Raw genomic sequence first — 22701 nt, 5'->3', positions numbered from 1 at the left:
GGATCATGGAAAAAGCAAGAGAGTTCCAGAAAAACATCTATTTCTGCTTTACTGACTATGCCATAGCTTTTGACTGCATGAATCACAGCAAACTGTGGAAAATTCTTCAAGAGATGGGAATACCAGACCACCTAACCTGCCTCTTGAGAAATTTGTATGCAGGTCAGGAAGCAACAGTTAGAACTGGACATGGAACAGCAGACTGGTTCCAAAGAAGTACGTCAAGGCTGTATATTGTCACCCTGCTTATTTAACTTATATGCAGAGTACATCATGAGAAACGCTGGGCTGGAAGAAGCACAAGCTAGAATCAAGATTGCCGGGAGAAATATCAATAACCTCAGATATGCAGATGATACTACTCTTATGGCAGAAAGAGAAGAAGAACTAAAAAGCCTGTTGATGAAAGTGAAAGAAGAGAGTGAAAAAGTTGGTTTAAAGCTTCAGAAAATGAAGATCATGGCATCTGGTCCCATCACTTCATGGGAAATAGATGTAGAAACAGTGGAAACAGTGTCAGACTTTATTTTTTGGGGCTCCAAAATCACTGCAGATGGTGATTGCAGCCATGAAATTAAGACGCTTACTCCTTGGAAGGAAAGTTATGACCAACCTAGATAGCATATTCAAAAGCAGAGATGTTACTTTGCCAACAAAGGTCCGTCTAGTCAAAGGCTATGGTTTTTCCAGTGGTCATGTATGAATGTGAGAGTTGGACTGTGAAGAAAGCTGAACGCCGAAGAATTGATGCTTTTGAACTGTGGTGTTGGAGAAGACTCTTGGTAGTCCCTTGGACTGCAAGGAGATCCAACCAGTCCATTCTAAAGGAGATCAGTCCTGGTGGTTCTTTGGAAGGACTGTTGCTAAAGCTGAAACTCCAGTACTTTGGCCGCCGCATGCTAAGATTTAACTCATTGGAAAAGACTCTGATGCTGGGAGGGATTGGGGGCGGGAGGAGAAGGGGACGACAGAGGATGAGATGGCTGGATGGCATCATCAACTTGATGGACGTTGGTTTGGGTGAACTCCGGGAGTTGGGGATGGACAGGGAGGCCTGGCGTGCTGCAATTCATGGGGTCACAAAGAGTCGGACACGACTGAGCGACTGAACTGAACTGATGTCCGATAGTTGTTAATATAATATGAATAAGTAAATACTGAGAAGTGAAATCTCATGGTAGAGACTTTTGGGCCTTGGTTCCTTTGGCTCCACATTATGCTTGAGAGTCATCCTTACTACACGTTGTTGCCGTTTATTCATTTTCATTACTGTTTAGTGTTCCGTTTTATGACTATTCCATTCTTTATCCCTTCTGCTATTAATGGTCATTTGACTAGTTTTGGCTTGAGTAATAGTGCTGTGAAGGTTCTAGAACATGTCATTTGGTGTACATATGCTTGTATTTCTGGCTGATAAACATATCAAAGAGTGAAATTTCAGATTTATAGGTTATACATGTATTTTGTCTTAGTAGAATATATATGTATATTTTTAACATATTTTAATACCTTTGTATGGTATCTGTTATCAACTTTTTTGGTCATTTAAAAATGAGTTGTGGCTGATCAACTGGTTAGCTCACAAAGTATTGCCTATTTGTCTTGAGGACAAAACATATGTATGGTTTCAATATAAGTAGGAGTTCAAAGATTCAATTCTAGCACCTAATTGGTCTGTGACATTTGACCTGTCATCACCATTTCAAGTTATAGTTCCATTTCTTTAAATGAGAAGGCAGAGATAATTATATGATTTCTAAGTTGCCTTCATCTCTACATATCTGTGATGATTTTGAAATGTCTTAAAACAGTGTTACATAGGTGTGCTTTTGTGATAACTGCTAACTCAGGTGGAAGGAAACTACCCAGTAAGATTGATTTGTTCAGATATTTTTAAAAATTAAGTTAATAATAATTAAATTTTCATTTTTAGTTAAATTTAAACTTTTCATTTTATTAAAATTAATTAAAACTATTAATTTTCATAACGTAGTACTGGAATATGCAGAAACCTATTTGGTTTTTTTAGTACACAACAATGATTTTTAGTGATAGTCTAACTCATGTAAAACCCATGTAAAGGAAAAAAAAATCATTAACATTGGAACAGTTGTCAAGAAGTTAACAGAAAATACATAAAATTAATTTATGGCACTAAATTTTACTCTCCAAATAATTTGATAATCTGGAATTTCATGTCCATAGAATCTTTGTATTTTGTATTAAACTTTCATTTGAATCCAATGAATTAAATAAGGTTGTCTTCAGTTTTAGTTTTAGTGTTGGCTCTGTATATTTTAATAATCCATTCTTTTTCTTCAAGGCCTTTCCCCATGTATAATTCGTATTTGCAAGTCATTTCCAGAGTAGGAAAAAATGAACTAATATTTCTTAAGTGAATTGTAACTACTTATGAGCAGTCCATACTTAATGCATTTTTGTGAGAAGTTTCCTTTTCACTTTTTGTTTCATTTCTTTTTCAAAGCTTGTAGTGTGTGTCCCTAGCTCAGTGCTTCATCTGTGATTAGAGGCATGTGAAAGTACCTCGGGCTGAAACCTCTACATTCTGCATGATTGGACTGCTTCTGATGGGTTCCACTTATCTGTGGCCTGGAATTGGAAGTTATAGTAAGCATTTTAGTGAGTCTTTCAGGAAGTTAAATTTACCCATTTAAAAGGAATAATTCTTTATGTTCTGAAATTATGTCCCTCTTGTTCTTGTGGTGTGAAGATATTTCATGTCAAAAGATGATAATTTTAATATTAATACTCTTTTGGTGAAAATGGAATCCTAGGTTAGTTTTCTCTATTTTTGTTTTGAGTGTTGTTAAACATTTCAAGAAAAATTATTTTCGTATATAAAGGTGTCTGGGAACAAGTTGTTTATAAAACACCTTCCTCCATGAACCTTTTTATACTGAAAAGGGTAGCTTCTATGCATCAGCTTTTGAGAGCCCCTTTGTTACCTTTATCCTTCATTTGTTACTCTAGGTTGATCTTGCAGGGTGCTGCAAGCTCTCATGCTCTGCCCAGAGTCTGTCTCTGCCTTTCACTTTGCTTCTCTCAGGTGCCAGAATGGAGCAGCATCACCCAGGCTGCTCAGCTGCTCCTTTCAAACCCCAGCACTCCTGGCCTTGTTCCAGCCTCTAGTGTTGCATTCATCACTCCACCACAGGCAGTGCCAAGATCTTTCTCTCCCTGATTAGAGGTTCTCATGATAAAATTAGTCAGCCGGGCTTGATTGACGTTTTCCAAGGATATTTCTTCTGGTGGGTAGGCAGGCAGGCCCTGATTGCTTTTTAATTATTAAGTTACAAGGAGATATATAGCAGTGGGCAAATTCTGTTCTAGGAGGAAATAGCACCCTTAATGGCATTTAAAGAAGGTGTTTTTTATTTCTCAGCTGGCAGGTCTTTCTTTTTTTTCCAGTCTTGCTATTCTTAAGGAGGTAGAACCAAACATAGCAGATGAAATCCTTGAATTTAGGGATCTCAAAGGGTAACACTGATAGAGGAAGATGATTGAAGGGAGAATAATTTGCTCCCTTCTCACATTAGGCATAGATGAGCCACAGTTACACTGAACTAGTGATGTGTGTGGTTGTCTTCTATTTCCTGTAGTAGGAGGAAGCAAGCCTGCTCCCTGACCTCTGACAATGTGTTAACCAATCAGAAGAACTTAGTTCTTCTTCCAGGGTAGAGATGTGGGGGCTGAGCTGGGGTGTGGTGATGAGGTTATTATCAGTCTGATGTTGATATTTACAAATGGGAATAGTACAGGCTGTCCTAGGTTGGAACCATCAAGGATTAGGGGTGAGTTCTTTAGGGTTATTGAGCAAGAGGGATGAAAAATGAGAGTCCCATCAGCAGTTAGCCTTGTTGAGATCTGTCCTGGAAGAGAAACTAAATCACTCAAAACAAGGATGTTCCAGCCCAGTAATGATGACTGTGACTCCCAGCATGTTGGCAAAATTACGGGAAGCACTGACGGATAGTATGTGGTGAGGGACAACAGAGTGGAATCTCTTACACGAATCTTTAAAAAAATACTTGGACCTCAAGGGTGCTTTAGATGCAGTTTTACATAGAGGCCTTCCCTGATGGCTCAGCAGGTAAAGAATCTGCCTGCAATGCAGGAGACATAGGAGATGCCAGTTCGATCCTTGGGTGGGGAAGATCCCTTGGAGGAGGACAGGCAACCCACTCCAGTATTCTTGCCTGGAGAATCCCATGGACTGAGGAACCTGGGGGGCTGTAGTCCATAGGGTCACAAAAAGTAGGACATGACTGAGCACAGCGCAGTTTGGGGCCTATAGTGCTACTGCAGAAAAATACTTAAATACTTTACATAGAGGCACCACAGTGAAAAATATCCTTTGAGGTTCCTGCTAACAAAGTGCTTTTCAGGTATTAAACATGCATATGATCACCTGAGGGGCTCATCAAAGTGCAAATTCAAAGTCAGCAGTTCTGGGGTGGGGCCTTAAGGTTTGCATTTTTGACAAGTGGTGGAGTGATGTTTAACTGTAGTCCAAGGGCCGGATTTTGAAAAGCATAATTGTTAGATATTTATTTTTGTTCTTGCCTGGGACTAGACTGCCAAACTGAAATCTAAGGCTCACTCTTATCATACATTCTTCTTCATATTTAGCTTTTCTTTTCACTTGACTATGAAAAGGCTATTGACATGAAGAAGATAATAACTTAATTTTTCCTGGTGGTATGTATATTATGGGTACTATTGGAAGACCAGTGATTAATAATAGATATTAACAGGATCCAAATTAAATCTACCCCCAACATACTGGAAGTTCTTTCTGATCAGAAACCAAATGCTAGGCTGTGCATTGCTATTTTCAGACATCTCCATGCAGTACCTTATTCACATGTGTGTTGTACCAAACAGATGTCTGAGAAACAGATTTTTGTGACAGATTTTGACACAGGAAATGCAGCAGGCTCCATAAAACTTAATGGAAAAATGTATTGCTTAACTACAGTCCATTTTTAAAGAACAGATTGCAGTGCTTTTCAGTGGAATCAAATGAGTCTTCTCTTAGGAGCTTTGGCACAGTCTCCATACCCAGAGAATTAACTCTTGAGAATGTCACCTGGTGGAATGGTACTTCAGGGGTTATTGATAATGTTGTGTTTGGGGGTTGGAGTTGGTCAGCTCAGAGTTCTACTTTAGATCATGGAAAAAAAGGTTGTATTTCTTTACGACACTAAATATTTATCTGGTGAATCATTTCTGGAAGTGAGGGAATTACTGTGGTATTTTGAAATGGGAACACATCTTCTCAGATGTGCATTTGCAGTGTGATCTATGAGTGGGTTTCAAATGGTAATACACCAGGGGCGGAAAGTCTGCCAGAGTAGAACATCTGCTTCTAAGACATAGGCTTCTGGAGCATTCCTCTCTGAGAGCTCTTTTCTTTTGCTTGTTTTCTCAATTTGTTAAATCTAGATTATATTTCATCAATGACACAGGAAAGAAACCCTCAAAATTCAATTACTGTCTTAACAACAGAGAAATCTTCAATGAAAGCTTTTAAATTTGGCTGAAGATGTGTTCCTCCTTATTAAATTATAGCTTTGATACATTTTATGGAAAGTGGTTTTGTTTTTCAAACTCCCCTTGGCTGTAGTGCTGCCTGGTGGAGTCATGGTTGGATATGCAGGCCTCTGCATCCTTGAACAGCCTGGGTAGGTGATGGGCTGTGCTGGTTTAATGCACAGGGCTACATGATGAAGTGATATCTACAGTGTGGTCTTGCTGCCCTAGCCATCTCTTTCCTGAATACAGATCACTTCTGACCCTGCAGTGTGTCATATTGTGAGGCCAGTCTACACCCACATACTTTGGTATACCAACCTTGCTGCTTTTACCTGGCATGTTCTCTTGCTTTTTTCCTGCTTCTGAACCCTTTTAAAGAGGGCCAGAGTTGAGTACATTATCCTATGGGCTCCTGTGTTGGCTGAAGAACCTTGAATGTATTATACTTTGTTTGTACAATTACACCGTATTGTCGCTGTGCATTTTTATATCTGATTATAAACTCCTGGAAGGCAGGGATGTAGCTGGTTTTCATCTTATTAACCCATTGCCTAGTGTAGTGGCAGATTATTACAGAGCCTCAAAAATATAATATTTACTAAATGGAAAAAACTTTATTTTAAAGTCATTGGAATTTCATATGTGTAGATCTCAGTTTCTGTACATATAATATCATTCTGAAAAATGGGGAGAACTTACTTTTGTGCCATTAAGGTAGACTTTTCAAGAAATAGCATGTTTCATCATAAGTGATATGCCAGAAAATGAAAAGATTAATTGGTGCTGCTTTTACAGCCTAATCTTTGTCAATTATTTGTAGTTTTTCTTTGTCTCTTAGTATTTGGTTCCTTAAGAAATACTTGATTAAGCAGGAAATAATTATACAGGAAATAAAATTTTCTTAAGTTAATGCATGATTCTTCTTTCATCATTCTAATATTTAATTGAAATATTAAATGTGATTTCTTTAAATATTTGTAGTTTCTTTTTTCTATTAAGCTTTAAATGATAGGTATCACCAGGAGAGGCATAATGATTGATTTTCATGATTAGTGTATAAATTAAAACTTACAGTTCTTGGGTACAGTAGTACATCTGTTGAATAACCATTTCATTAAATTTATTTACATGGTACAATGATATGTTTAACAGTATCCTTAAATGTCTTCTAAAGATTACTATATTGATGGTTTAGGTACAGCTGGAAGCCAAAATAATTATTCTTTAAAAAAAAAAAGTCATTGTGTATACTTCAGTGTTGATAAGTAAGGGATTATTAATAGCTCTTGACTTTTGATCAGAGACCCCAGTGAATAGAACTAGACAAGCCAAAATCCAGAATGATTTCTTATCTAGACACATGTCAAATCTAGTTAATGTTAAGTCGTATTTAGAAAATGTGATTTAAATGGCAGTTCAATTAAAAAGACTGCTATACAGTCTATAAACATTTCAGATCTTTGCTTACATTTTATGTACGTATAATATTAAGGGGATTCTCTACCTTTGACTGAGCATTTAAGACTTGTAGAAATTAAGTCTGTTGTCAGTATAAATCAGTGGATTAGCCTAATGGTATTTTCACACTTCAGTTCCTTGTGTGGTTATCTAAATAAGTATGTTTTGGAAATTAAATTTCTTCTGATCCAAATCTGAGTAGGCTAACTTTCCAATTAGTATAGTCCAGATTTCTTCCAAAAATCTCTTTTGGTTAGTTTGTTTTAGTATCAAGTAAAATATAGAAGATGTAAAATTTGCAATTTCCAATGTAAAAATACTTTAAGTAGGAATAAAAGTTTTATTTTAAATAGTGTTTGATTCTTTATCCATAAGTTATGTACTTACATTGACAGAAGAGTGTCCCAACCTTTCAACTGCTACTGTTGATGACAATAATGATAATAATAGTAAGTTGGTAGCACTAATAATACTAGTAAAGTTTATCAAATGCTTGCAGTGGCTTATATTTACTGCTGTGTATCAAACCACATAAAATTTAACAGTATTATTTGTTAAGATTCCGTGGTGTTGGGTTCCGTTTTCTGTGGTCTTGGCTGGGGTGTTGGTTGCCCTCACATGCCTAGCATTTGTTGCCCCCTTGTACCTGAGGACTCACTAGGGCCTTTCCACGTGACTGCTTGGGTTTCCTCACAGCATGACCACTAAACTCCAAGATTGTTTTCCAAGATGCAAAGGCAGAAACCACAGATCTCTTAGGGCCCAACCTCAGAATTTACACGGTGTAATTTCTACCACTTTCTACTAATCAAAGCAAGGCGCAGCCTAGCCCAGGTGCGGGGTGCGGGGAACAGACTCCATGATGGGAGAGGAGCAAAGGCAGTTTGACTGTCTGTAATCTTCTGCAAATCCTGTAAGTGCTGTTGTAATTCATACTTTAGAAATGAAGGGTTAACTTAGTACGCAAAGTCTTTCAGACACTGAGTGATTTAAGCTCACGTTTAGGTTAATTTGACTCTAGAGCTGGAGCTTTTAACTCTTGTAATGTTTGATCTTCAGAGTGTGGATAGATTAAATGTGTTTGTCTTTCTACTCCAAAGCCACTGTCTAAGGGTGGTTTTATTTATGTGGTGGTTATTCCATTGCAATCAAGACTAAAATAGCAGAGAGAGTTGATTCATATTATTGATCAGCCATCATGTGGTAAACATAAGTCTCTCTAAATTAAGATATTTCTAAACTCTCGACTGAGATGAAAGTTAAAATTCTTAGATGTGATATTGTAGTTTGCTTACTGTTGGCACATTTCCTTATCAAGAACAAATAAATAAAATCAACTTTTAAGCCATGTTTCCCATTGAGCATACTCTGTTCTAGTAGTCTACATTTTTCGTATGGTTTCAATATTCTAGTGTTTATTCATTAACATGAAGAGCAGAGCTTTTAAGTTGCCTTTTATGTATGTATTTTTTGTAATTTCTGCTGCTTTGTGGTTTAGTTTTGGAAGACAATGTTATTTAAGTATTTTACTTTGTTGAAAAGGAAAGAAAACATCAGCGATGCCTATTATAGTAATGAAAAAAATAAAAATTAAGGCTTCCCAATGTAATTTCAGTTTTCTATGTTAGATTTTTCTATCCTGTCTTTAGGATTTCTTCAGTCTCAGACTAAAATATATTGAGAAAAGTCTGTAAACTTAAAATGATATATAACACCTTGTACTTCATATTAATTGTAGGTTGTGAAGTATGTTCATAATTTTTACCTAAAGCCTATGGGCTTTGTGAGCTATCTAGTCACCTCCTACAAGCCAAAATAAAGGTGATGACAACTCCATGGAATGTTATGGGGCCTCAGATTATGTGCCTATAGTCTTCTCATTTTTATAGAGGACAAAACTTTGGATTAGAGGCTTTGAAGTAAGAGACAGGCAGTACTGTGTCTAGAGCTTTGTGCTCCCATACTATGCTTTCCTCCACCATATTCCAGTATTTCCTTCATGAGACTTGACATTGGGAGTGTAGAAACCACTTGTCTGCAAGGTCCTATCACCACTCTGGGAGCAGAATAAGCTAAATGCAGTTTAACTTTGGCAAATTTAAGAAAACCTTAGATCTTTATTTTAACTTAAAACATATACCAATTGTTGCTATACTCAGAAAGTTTAACAAGTTTTTATTCATCCATTAGAAAAGGAAATGGCAAGCCACTCCAGTATCCTTGCCTGGAAAATCCCGCGGACAGAGGAGGGCTACAGTTAATGGGGTCGCAGAAGCATTGCACACTGCTGAGCAGCTAAACAACAGTGGGTCTGGGGAAACTGTACAGCTAACATCTGTTCCAGCTATGTTCTGCGATTATTTCACCTGTTTCTCATTTTGAAAGGAAAAAAAAAAAATCCCAATATAATCAGTCTCACTGCTTAGAAAAGCACAGCATTTCTTTCTGAGGCTGTAGATCTAAATTAGCCCCCTTCTCTAGAATCATTATCATATGTCTTGTCCGTGTCTGGTATGCTGAAGGGAAAAGGTAGACAATTGAATGCTCTGGTCATATGTCACTATACATTTCTTTATGCTATCGAATGACAAGGATTATATGTGGTGTGCTAATTTATCTATAATAACTATCAGGCAGTCTCTTGCTCCCGAAAATAATTCAACTTGAATGGTGTATTTTTTAGATTATCGTAAAGGTAGGAGATAATGTCACCAACTAGATTTAAAAATAACGAGACTTAACCAGAATGAGATGATTTCCACATTTAGTTTGTCAGTAGCTGTACTCTTTGACCTTTGTATTCCTTGCCTTATATCCTAAAAATGAGAAATTATACTATTGTGCCAGTCGTGAATATTCTCTGGTAAAGGGGTTAATAGTTTCTAGAAAATTGGAAGTCAGTGCTCAAGTAAAAGGTTTGAGGTGACTGTGCACCAGAGATAGCTCTGGACCTGAAGTCAAGCTTTGCCGCCGGGATGCCACTGGGGCCTGTCAGAGGTCGGGTTGTTGCACTGGGTATGGAAATCTAGTCACTCTCTCTCCTTCAGGCACCTTGCAGATTTGCCTGAGAAAGTCAGTATAATGGCTTGCAATATTTTTGAAAATAGGAATATGTAAAGAAAAAAAATAGAAAAACCATTTATAAACTATCCAGAGATTACTACTGTTTATGTCTTTTACTGTATAGTCTATATTTTCTGTTTGTCTGTATTGTGATACTTAGCTTTTAAATAGTACTTAGTACTGGGCATACTATTTATTGTCTTGCCTTTTTCACTTCACACTTTTCATAGAGCATGTTCATGTGTGTGCACACACAGACACACACACACACACTCTGTGTTATCATGTGGTATCCATATCAGATTGTACCGAAAATAAATGAGAATTCTTGGCAAAATAAAGTTTATTTTTACATTTGCCTCAACCATTTGAATAAAGATAATTTCAACCCTGGGGAAAAGATGAAGTAAATGTCAGGTTTGTAGTTTTCTTGTCAGTAATGCACAACCTGAGCACCAGCAAAGAGATGAGCTATCTCTCTGCTCTGTGGCTCATTTGTCTTTCACTTATTCCGTTTCTGGGGAGCTGGGTTGACGTGGGACAAAGGTGTCAAGGAGGAAACTCTAGAGCCAAAAGAGGAAGTAACTGTCAGGGAGCAGGTAATGTGATGGGAAACTGTGTTTATACTTCCTCAGAAAGTATGACAAATGTGATCAGTTTACTTGGGATTCTGGAAACTTCACATTAATTTCCTTTTGCTTGCTGTTGTTATATTTTGTCATTCACAAAGGAGAAAAAGATAGAGAAAAGATAGTGGAACTCACTAAGGTTTTTTTTCTTTTTCTCACTTAGTGTCAAACACTAGATTTTTAATTCTCTCTTACAGCAGCTTTCGGTAAAGTTGATGTTTCACTCTGTAGTGTTCTATAAACTGTTTTTTTGTACTGCTGCTATCGATCTGTTTAGGTCAGGAAATTCTGATGTACTTATTCTTTAAATATTTTAATGGTCATTAGCGTTAAAATTTATTGGGTATCTATTATTTGTAAGAAGCTGTTACAGGTATAGTAAGACTTTCTTCTCCAACAAAGACCTTTGCTTTGATCGAGGTGAAGTGCAATATGTACATAAAATAACTGTGGTGCTTTTCAGAGAGAACTTTCTCCTATGGCAGGTGGTGTGAAGCGGTGGCATTCTATTTAATTTATTGGCTGCACTGGGTCTACGTTGCTGTGCATGGCCTTTCCCTGGTTGCGGTGCATGGGCCTCTCGTTGCAGTGGCTTCTCCTGTTGCAGAGTGTGGGCTTTAAGGCACATGGACTTCAGTAGTTAAGCACTCGGGCTCAGTTGTTGCGGTGTATTGGCTTAGTTGTCTCACAGCATGTGGAATTTTCTCAAACCAGAGACTGAACCCATGTCCTCTGCATTGACAGACAGATTCTTAACCACTGGACCACCAGGAAAGTCCAAGTGGTGGCATTTAGTAGCCTGCTAGATGACATTCCAGAAAGGGGGATGGAAAAGGTACCATGGCCACACTAGCTTAACGTAAAGCTGGTGCAGACGAAAGTGCAACAGCTGAGACGTAGGAACTTTGAGTCAGTGAGGAGGAAGAGGTGGCTTAATCCAAAGTGTAGATCAGAAAGGGCAGGAGGCCATTCAGATGCCCAAGGAGGAAACAGAGAAGTGGTGTGAAGAATGATGGAAGGTAGCTTGGTCCCACGGACAGGAGAAATCCTCGAAGAAAATATTATTGTATCAATGTCATTCTCCCAAATCTTCCCACCCTCTCCCTCTCCCACAGAGTCCATAAGACTGTTCTATACATCAGTGTCTCTTTTGCTGTCTCGTACACTGGGTTATTGTTACCATCTTTCTAAATTCCATATATATGCGTTAGTATACTGTATTTATGTTTTTCCTTCTGGCTTACTTCACTCTGTATAATAGGCTCCAGTTTCATCCACCTCATTAGAACTGATTCAAATGTATTCTTTTTAATGGCTGAGTAATACTCCATTGTGTATATGTACCACAGCTTTCTAATACAATTATGTAAAGTTTAAAAATAAAATAAAATTAAAAAAAAAAGAAAATATTATTGTAGAAAAGACTTAAACTGTATTCTAATAGAGTATTCTGTTACTCTATCCTACTGAGTAAAAGTAAAAGCTATCTCTGAAATGTGAATGTGACAAAAAATAGAAATAGTGGTGTAGGGAATGTAGCAAGTAAAAATAATTAAGAATTTTCAGTAGAAACAGTAAGTGCTGACTTAATTGATATAATTCAGATTGCTACTTCATTATAATTTTTATGGTGATCTGAGAAAAGAACAAAAATGAATCTATTAATAGATTTAAAAATTAAATTGTTTTTCATGGCCAAGTTTATTTGATGATGAGACTGTTCTTTTATCACATTACCCCAGGACATAAAAATATAGTTTAAACTTCCAATGTTGCTTTTTCTTTTCAAGAAGAGCCTAGCCAAAAAACAAAAAACAAAAATACACAATGAAGTTCTACTATGATTGCTTCTGGTCGCTTCTATTTGAGTCATTGTCATGACAGCTTTCCACATAGTTCACAGAAATTTCATTGTATTTTATGTTAAATAGGAATGCAGGAATAGATATGTTTTTCTTTTCTCTCTCTCATGTAATAGAATGGTCTACATTTTTAAGAGTTCTTAAAAAAAAAAAGGTTTCATAAAAAAGTACTTGTTACCCTTTAGGTTTAATCAAAAGGAGTCCAGCGCTAAAGACGAAAGTTTTTCTTTTTTGAAGTAGATGTTGTTAAGCTTTTAAACCAGATGAAAGTATTAGTGATCATATCATACTGTCATGGTTTCTCATAATAAATTTTTCATATAAAATTATTTGTTGAAATTATCAAAGAGATAATCCTATGTTGGCATAGCTGCAAAGTTAAAATAGCTGACATTTAAAAAAGATTATATGGGAAGCTTTATTGAATGTATTGAGATAAGGCTTATTGTAGTTATTTTTTTTCATGCAAACTGCTGTCATAGTTGTAGGAAATTTCAAAATCCATGTGAAAGACCCTATTCACCCTTGGAATTATCTAATTCCTTCCTAATTCACCTTTACTGTACTGTTCCTACCCACTTCAGGGCTATATTCTGGTCAGAACTGCATCCATCACCCCCAAAGTTGTAGACTCCTCTGTCTCTCTCACTGATTACTACCTTTATTCTAGTTCTATCTCAGTTTTATTCCCACCACATTGTTCTGTGCCTTTGGCAATTTCTTAGTCCCTTAAATTCATTAAAACTATATGAATACTTGATGAATTCATCAAGAGTATACGACATAGTCTAGTAGACACTTAGGATATGCAGAATAAATGAATGGATGAGTCAAATACTCTTTCATTATTTGCCGTGGAATTATAAGAAGCCACCATGACAACCGATGATCCTAATATGAGAATGATGATTTTTACCTTATTGAGATAGCCATCAGTTTAAATGACAATAGTATTATATGGGGAGATTAAAGACTAGGATATTTATACTTTTAAACAGAGGTGGTAGGTAGAATTAATAATAATAATAATGATTATTTACTGAGAGTTACTAGATGCGTTAGGGTCTTACCTTTATACCTTATATACTCCTCACAAGACAGGCATTTTTATTTAAAATTTTTAGAGATAAGGAAACTGATTCAAAGAGAGAGGTTAAGCGACTTGTTCACAACTACCAGCAGAGTAAGGATATGCACTCAGTATGTACGGTTCAAGGACGGTTTCTTTAATATAGGGTAGCTGAAGAATTAGACAGAATGTCTTCTTGGTATCTCCCAGGAACTTGTCAAAGGATGTTACATTTGAATGTGATGGGAATATTTCATGTTTTAGTTGTGTTTAGGTAAGACATTTGTAAATTGTCCATTCAAAACTCTTTATGTCATAAAGCAAATTCATTTACCCTGAAAGCATCACCCTTATTTTGTGGGATAGTGTCTTGCACTTACTGGACCTATGTAGGCAACATGTTTGAGATTATACTGCAGAGATCAAAGAACGCCTAGGGTTCATCCTTCCCAGCCACAATTTTGCGCTTGGTCTCCCTGGCCTTGTTAGTGGTGGATGATTTATCTTTTAATGAAAGGGATAAAACCTTCCTTGGTTACCTATTTCAGTGAAGCTTTTGGACGGACATAGTTTGCTAAATTCTTTTAAAGTGAGCAGTTCAATGAAGTAACCTGGAGCAGCTTGAAAAATTACCCTACTGCTTGTGTCTCAGGTTAGAAAGTTTCTGCTCACACTTCTCTTATGTCTTGGGTTAGACTCTGGGGCTTGGTCTTTTAAGATTGCTTCATATTCCTTGTAAATTGATGCAGTCACTATGGAAAACATTATGGGGGTTCCTTAAACTAAAAATAGAGTTGCCGTATAATCCAGCAATTCTCCTCCTGGGCATATATCCAGAGAAAACCATAAATCAAAAAGATACATGTACCCCAGTGCTCCTTGCAGCACTATTTAAAATAGCCAAGACATGGAAGCAACCTAAATGTTCATCAACAGATGAATGGATGAAAAAAATCTGGTATATAAACATAATGGAATGCTGCTGCTGCTGCTAAGTTGCTTCAGTCGTGTCCGACTCTGTGTGACCCCATAGACGGCAGCCCACCAGGCTCCCCAATCCCTGGGATTCCCCAGACAAGAACACTGGAGTGGGTTGCCATTTCCTTCTCCAATGCATGAAAGTGAAAAGTGAAAGTGAAGTCACTCAGTATTGTCCGACTCTTAGCGACCCCATGGACTGCAGCCTACCAGGCTGTTCCGTCCATGGGATTTTCCAGGCAAGAGTACTGGAGTGGGGAGCCATTACTCAGTCATAAAAAAGAATGAAATAATGCCATGTGCAGTAACATGAATGGACCTAGAAATTGTCATATTAAGTGAAGTAAGAAGTAGAAAGACAAATATCATATGATTTCACTTATATGTGCAATCTAAAATATGGCACAAATGAGCTTATTTACAAAAACAAAAAAAACCCAAAAAAAACAGACTCACAGACATAGAAAACAAACTTATGGTTATCAAAGGAGAAAGGGGGTTGGAGAGGGATAAACTCGGAATCTGGAATTAGCAGAGACAAACTGCCCTATATAAAATAGATGAACAACACAATCCTACTATATAGCACGGGGAACTAGATTCAGTATCTTGTAATAAACCATAATGGAAAAGACTATGGGAAAGAAAACATATAAATGAATCAGTTTGCTATACACACAATATTGTAAATCAACTATACTTGAATAAAAAAAAAAAAAGATTTGCTTCTTATTCCTCTTAGTTGTGTTGAAAACTTTAAAACATTTAGGCAGGGGAGTGGATGAGATCCAGTTTTACTTCAGACTCTCAGGAGTCATCTTAATAATAGTCTCTGTTCCCAGGATGAGGAAATGAAAGGTGAGACATACATATAATATGTATATGTCTATCACAATCTTCCAGTTTATCTCCTTCTTACCGCTGGTGGCCGTAAATTTGTTTTCTGTATCTGTAACTCTATTTCTGTTTTGTAGGTAAGTTCATTTGTAGCCTTTTCAAAGATTGTGAATGCAGATAGTTTTCTGTATCATCTCTGCCCTCTCCTTTGTCTTTTTTCCTCTCTCCCTCCCGCTACTTCAAGGCTTCTTTATTTTATTTTATTTTTTTAATTTTATTTTATTTTTAAACTTTACATAATTGTATTAGTTTTGCCAAATATCAAAATGAATCCGCCACAGGTATACATGTGTTCCCCATCCTGAACCCTCCTCCCTCCTCCCTCCCCATACCATCCCTCTTCTTTAATATATTAACATATTTACTGGTTTACCCAGTATTGACATCTAGAAGCTACTTTTTGGTTACCTGGTATATCAAAATACCTTGATTTCAAAATTATTTCTTAAAAACAAAATCTCACACCGAACAAATTTTTTAAATGGCTTGGGGATTCCTACTATATGGATTTCCCTGGTGGCTCAGATTAGAGCGTTTGCCTACAATGCGGGAGACCCGGGTTCAGTCCTGGGTCGGGAAGATCTCCTGGAGAAGGAAATGGCAACCCACTTCAGTATTCTTGCCTGGAAATTCCCATGGATGGAGGAGCCTGGTAGGCTACAGTCCACAGGGTTGCAAAGAGTTGGACACGACTGAGTGACTTCACTGTAGGGGTGGCAGAAAAAAATGACTTAACTTGTGATTGTTAGTGGGGGATTAATGTGGTAGTAATTAGTCAAAATAAAGTATCTCTTATATTGAAAGTCAAAGTGTTGCAGAATTTCTTGTAAAGTTATATTTAAGATTATTGAGTTTTTTTTGGTTGTTGTTCACTCACTCAGTCGTGTCCAACTCTTTGCAACCCCATAAACTGCAGCATGCCAGGCTTCCCTGTCCTTCACTGTCTTCCAGAGTTTGCTCAAACTCATGTCCATTGAGTTGATGATGCCATCCAACCATCTCATCCTCTGTTTCCCCCTTCTCATCCTATCTTCAGTCTTTCCCAGCATCAGGGTCTTTACCAATGAGTCAGTTCTTCACATCAGGTGACCAGAGTGTTGGAGCTTCAGCTCCAGCATCTGTCCTTCAATGAATATTCAGGGTTGATTTCCTTTAGGACTGACTGGTTTGATCTCCTTGGAGTCCAAGGGACTCTCAAGAGTCTTCTCCAATACCACAATTCAAAAGCATCAATTCTTTGATGCCCAGCCTTCTTTATGATCCAAATTTCACATTTGTGCATGACTACTGGGAAAACCATAGCTTTGACTATATGGACCTTTGTTGGCAAAGTGTTGTCTCTGCTTTTTAATATGCTGTCTATGTTGGTCATAACTTTCCTTCCAATGAGTAAGCATCTTTTAATTTCATGGCTATAGTCACCATCCACAGTGATTTTGGAGCCCAAGAAAATAAGAGTCTGTCACTGTTTCCATTTTTCCCCATCTGTTTGCTGTAAAATGATGGGACCGGATGCCCAGATCCAGTCAGATAAATATTATTTCCTTAGTTGTTTAGTGAGAAAGATACATATTCTCAATTAGGATGCTTCAAATCCTTTTTAAGTAGTCATCACTTTTGGTCATAGGATGAGCAGCAATCAAGTGGGCTTAGGGAAAATTGGCAAGGTATGGAAAAAATATCCTAATAGGAAAGAAAATTCATCTGCAAAGAAGGTATGTAGTTGTTGACTTTATTCCCTCTGTGTCTAGATGATTAGAGGTGACTGTATTCTTGGATTTCAGTTTCAAAATTGGAAGTTATTTATATTTAAATTGGTATATAAAAGTGCATAGTGGAGTGGGGAATTAAAGCTTATAATGTAAAGCAAAATATAGTAAACAAACTCCCACACAGTCATATAAAAGACAAACTCATTTGTTGTGACAGTAAATTTAAATGACATCAGCCGAATTAGCTGTAAGTTATTTTCATTTCTTTGTGTGGATTGCAACCTCAGTAAATCAGTCTTTCAGATAAAGGATTTCAAGAATAATCATTTACATATGTATGATATGCATTTTTTAAAAAAATTAGAAAATATATGTTCTGGTATATGTGAAAAATAAGGTAACAGAAAACTTGCATTAGCATGTTTTTAAGAACTTGAATTTCCATTTCTTTAAAGATTAAAGGCAAAAGAGATGTTTCCATTGCTTTAGTTTGTATAAAAAGTCAAATAGAAATGTAATCTTCTTGTAGGAAGAAGAAAATTGAACTATACACACAGTTTATAATTTAACAGTGATTGGTTGTATAGGTAGAAGTGATACTAGGGCTTCTAGACTGAAGATTATAAAGTATTGCTATTTCTGTTTTAAAGCTTAGTGCCTACATAGCCAGTGGATCAAATATCCAAGATGGATAATCACTGGTATTGTGCTTCAGGCTTTAGATCTAACAAATAAAAATGAAAAACATTTGGATATGATTAAAGAACAAAGAAACAAGGGGATGGATGGAGAGCAACCAATTCAGAAAATAAGGAACAGTTGGTTTACCCTAATTACAGCCATCCTGATTTTTCTTTTTTGTTTGTGTGTATCAATTGGAAGTTTTGGTCAGAAATTAACTCTTTTGCCTAATTATGGAAATAAATTCGTTGCAGCTTTTCAAAAGTGACTTTATGTTTTTCCTTAAACTCAAATTTCAAAAGACAGTTGCAGTTTGTATTGGCTTCATTGGCCACAGTTCTTTCCTTTGATAAAGTTCATCAGTTCGCTTTTCATTTCCTAAGACTGAATCCTTATATCAACCATCATCTAAATGAGGATGTGTTGACATAAATGAGAAGAACAAAGATTCAACTAATTAAGGGAGTTTTACCTTTGAATTAGGCTGAGTTGTACGGAAGTGTGACTGAACCTAAGAAGATGGTGAAACATTTTGCATCGCCCAACCATAATGATTTTGCAGATTGTTTCTTGTTGTCAATCAAGCACTATAATAAGGCCCAAGTTCTGACCCTCATAAATTTCTTTCTCATAAATAATAAAGGATATGGAAATTGGGACTTTCTGGTTTTTCAATAGAGATGAACTTTTTGAGATGTAAGTTACTTTATTGCTTTCTTCTTTCCTACTTTTCCCACTTTCTATCACAAGTACTTTTATTTATTCTGTGTTCATCTTATATAGGATACATGCTTCTTTTCATTAACTACTGAGAGGTGCTTACTATATAATCTCTTTGGTATGTAGCATGTCTTTTTGTTTGTTATTTGGGAGTCATTAAATACAGATACATGCATAAAAATGAGGCAGATAGCCACAATTTTCAATTTCAAAGTCCTTCTGAAACTTTGTATGGCATTATATGCATTGCAGATTTGATGGCTTTCTCTGTTTTTCCTCTGTATTTACTTGCCTCCTACCTGCCCTTGACCCCTCAACACATACACAAAAGCAGCTAAAGCTTCAAAATGGAAAGATATTATGTATGTGCCTGTTGTGTTCTGGGGATTCTGAATAAGCAGGAATATAAAGAGGCAAGGTCAGCTGAAAACTGAGAAGTTCTTTTGTATTTTATCTTTCAATTGCTTCCTTACTATTGCAGTAACAGTTTGGGGCTGATTAATACAATATATGTTGTAAACCTATGAAAAGCTTGGAAGGAATATAGATGATACTATTAAAGTATGAATCATGATTTGAGACATGCTGTAAATCACGTCAAAACCCCCAGAACTTAACATGGAAGTTAGAAGAGACAACACCTACATTTCCCTCACTCTAAACCATTTTTTCCATACCATAACTTTTTCTTTCTAAAACAGAGACTTGATCATTTCCTTAATCTTTTAGTCCACTTTGGCTCCCCATTCCTTATCACAGTAGTTTTTTATGGACTACCTTGGAATTACCTAGAGAGCTTCTAAAATGTGTACATATCTGAGGCTTATCATCAGAAACTAATTTTTAGATAGAAGTGGCAAGTGTATTTGACAAAATCTGTTCATTGGTTCAGATGGCTCTTTGTCATGTCCCATCTAAACTTTCTCATCCCATCTCAAGCCATCTGTTCCACTCACCTTCTGCTCTTCTTTAGCCATGCTAAGCCTAGATAGTATCCAAATAGTTCTGTTTCACACTTCTGTACTTCTCTATACACTCTTCCTACTATTCAAAATTCTTTTTTCCCTCCTGTCTTTCCCCTCCTTTCTACTCTGAGTCTTTCATCTGTCGAACAACTGCTTATCTTCCTAGATTCTCCGTAAGTGACACAATTTTCCTTATTACCCCATGTAGAAATAGTTACTCATTTTTGATTAACATTTATATTTGATTATGAGTTTTCTAGGTGTCCATCTCTCCCATTAAATCCATGTAATTTATCTTGTTCATGTTTATATTAAATGAATACATGGGTGATTAATAAAAACCCTGTTAGGAATTTAAATGTATAGTTTCTATGAACATTGTTCTTAAGGGCTTTATTGATTTGACCTAGGTTGGATAATTTCATTTTTCATGATATATATTCCCATTGAAACTTATGTGCCTATATATTTATTCTTCTCTTCATTTTTCCTCCTTTGTGTCTACAGACGAAATCTCACAAAACTATCCCTTATCTTCAGTCACATGTTGGCAGAAATCAAAGCAATCTTTCCCAATGGACAGTTCCAGGGAGATAACTTTCGTATCACGAAAGCAGATGCTGCTGAATTCTGGAGAAAGTTTTTTGGAGACAAGTAAGTACAAATCATTTTATAATTTGGATCCATATTTGAAGAATGAGGAAACCTGTCTCCAGTTCCAAATGGTATAGATTTTGCCTGAGTATTTCTAGAATGTTCTTCAGTGTTTTCGATAAGTACTTTTTGATTGCTTTTTTTTTTCCTGTTTAGCCACCAAAAATATACCTTAGTAACTGAATAATTTTGTTATTACCAAGTAGATATTATGTATTTATTTGATGTGCACTCATTGAATTAAATAGTTTGCTCTAAGAAGCAGAGGTATGTAAGATACAGTATACACGAGAAGCTCATAACTTTATAATTCAGTGAACATAAAACACATATACAAAGTAAAAGGTAGAAAAGGAAAGATACTTTAAAAAATGGCATAAATAAATTGTTCTGACAGTTCAGAGAGGGCAACGGTTGCTTCAGGATTGCAGCCATCAGACACTACTTCCTAGAGGAGGTGAAACATAAACTTGATGAAGATCTGAAATTGAAATGAGAAAAGGCCTTTATCCCTGGGATTCAGGTTTTCTTTGTGTCAGTGCACAGAAAGTAAACATGTACAGGCAAGATACAGAAAAGAGGATAATGCTATCACAAAGTTGCATTATCTCACAAAACAGCTAAAGGTATTTTCCTTTAGGTGTTTTCTATCCAGACACAAGCTCAGGTGAGCTTGGTAAATAATAGGAATTAAATATCTGAAGTCTGCATAACTTAAATAAAACTTGGAAAACTTTTATCAGGAATCTCTTGGTAAGATGATCAGGACATGAGCATCAGGAGGCAGATGGTTTCTTTAGTAACCTTTTAAGGGTCCCTCAGTATGTCTTGCTGGAGAAGGAAATGGCAACCCACTCCAGTATTCTTGCCTGGAGAATCCCATGGACAGAAGAGCCTGTGGCGGGCTACAGTCCACGGGGTCGCAAAGAGTCGGACACGACTGAGCGAGTTCACGTTTTCTCAGTGTGTCTTGAGTGTAGGCAGAACCCTAGCTTAGAGTTAAAAGTGATTGCTTACACTCAGACTGTTGTGTTCTTTTTGTAGTTAATTTCTGTATTTATACATTAGCTGATGAAATGACATAAAACGTTGGAATACACAACTGTGAACAATCTGAGTCCTCTGACACTGATGAATTAACTGTAACGTTAGGTTTCCCTTATTTTTCTTCATGAAGTGCTGTGTTTATCTATAAGCTGCTATGTGATTAGGGCACATACAGAGCAATGCACATTTGATTAGACATACATTTTTTTACTTCAAAAATATTAAAGCCTTTATCCCACCTCTTAAATAAAAAGTATTCTGAATTATTTTTAAGCACTACTGGAGGTATACTATTTCTACATTTAACCCTGACATTCTGTATTCCAGAGATCTAGCTATTTGTAATGCTCCTATATCCATTCACAAATGAGGACTTAAAAGAAGAAAACATTTATCCTCCTCTGAATTAGCCTAACACCCAAGAGTGTACTAATTAAATATTTGTGAATAGTAGAAAGCAGAAAGGGATTGCAGAGTTCTGAAAGTAAGAATTGAGGACTTCTTGAAGTTACAGCTCATATATTAATACTCTGAGCTTAATCCAAACAGTCGGTATCCTTCAACACAAACTATCTTAAAATTTTAAGAAAATCTATCAGATGAATTGCTTGTGGTATTTCTTTTTGAAAACTGAAGATTCTGGTGAGTTATAAAGTTGTTTGCTAGTCAGAAGGCCAGTGAAAAATGGAAAGATTCCTCACGTTTTTCAAGAGAGGAGTTTGTTTTGCCAGTACCTCAAACCACAGAGAATTATGCATTTGAGACATCTTTACTTCCCTTTATTTACAACCATAGACATTAAGGGGCTGAAATTTCTGTCCAGCTGCTGTGTGAGTGAAATCACTTCTAAATCAATTGGGGGATTCTTGAAATGCTGATGAAACATGCTCCCTACCACCCAAAACCCTTGTAACTTTGTCTTCTCCTATCTTTGCTTACTTGAAAAAGCTTCTTAATTTGTCTTTAAGATTTTTACTTTTGGGATGAGAGCTAAACTTAAAGCTTCTTCTGGAACGCAGACATATTTCTGTAGTAATCAGAATTATGGTTCTTTTATTAGATCATTGGAAAAACCATCTTTGTATTCTCTGTGGGTTTTCACCTTATAGTTCCACGGTATTTTATTGAATTAATGGATGAATGAATGATGTAGCATTTTAAAAGGTTGAATCCTTTTATCTTTTTTATACTCTAATACTAGTCCGCATTTTTGCATAACTGGGTTCTCATTCAGAAGTGTTCCTGTTATTTATCTACATATTGAGGGCATATGACAATGCTTTCATTTGACCTAACTAGTGCCTTTAACGGAGAAGGCAATGGCACCCCACTCCAGTACTCTTGCCTGGAAAATCCCATGGGCGGAGGAGCCTGGTAGGCTGCAGTCCATGGGGTCGTGAAGAGCTGGAC

General features: G+C 36.5%; 1 protein-coding gene across 12 annotated transcripts in view; it reads left to right on the top strand.

The window, feature by feature from the left end:
- CBLB (Cbl proto-oncogene B) overlaps positions 1-22701 on the top strand; it is a 225864-nt gene that overhangs the window by 74494 nt on the left and 128669 nt on the right. For all 12 annotated transcript variants that reach the window (XM_024989738.2, XM_024989734.2, XM_024989731.2 and 9 more), the window contains one exon: positions 20098-20244. In XM_024989738.2, the coding sequence (XP_024845506.1) occupies positions 20098-20244 (147 nt within the window). The remainder of the gene's footprint in view (positions 1-20097; positions 20245-22701) is intronic.

Source organism: Bos taurus, chromosome 1, assembly GCF_002263795.3.
Source record: "Bos taurus isolate L1 Dominette 01449 registration number 42190680 breed Hereford chromosome 1, ARS-UCD2.0, whole genome shotgun sequence".
In the NCBI taxonomy this organism is placed as follows: domain Eukaryota; kingdom Metazoa; phylum Chordata; class Mammalia; order Artiodactyla; family Bovidae; genus Bos; species Bos taurus.
Note: the sequence above shows the minus strand (reverse complement) of the source record. Positions and strands in the feature narration are given on the sequence as shown.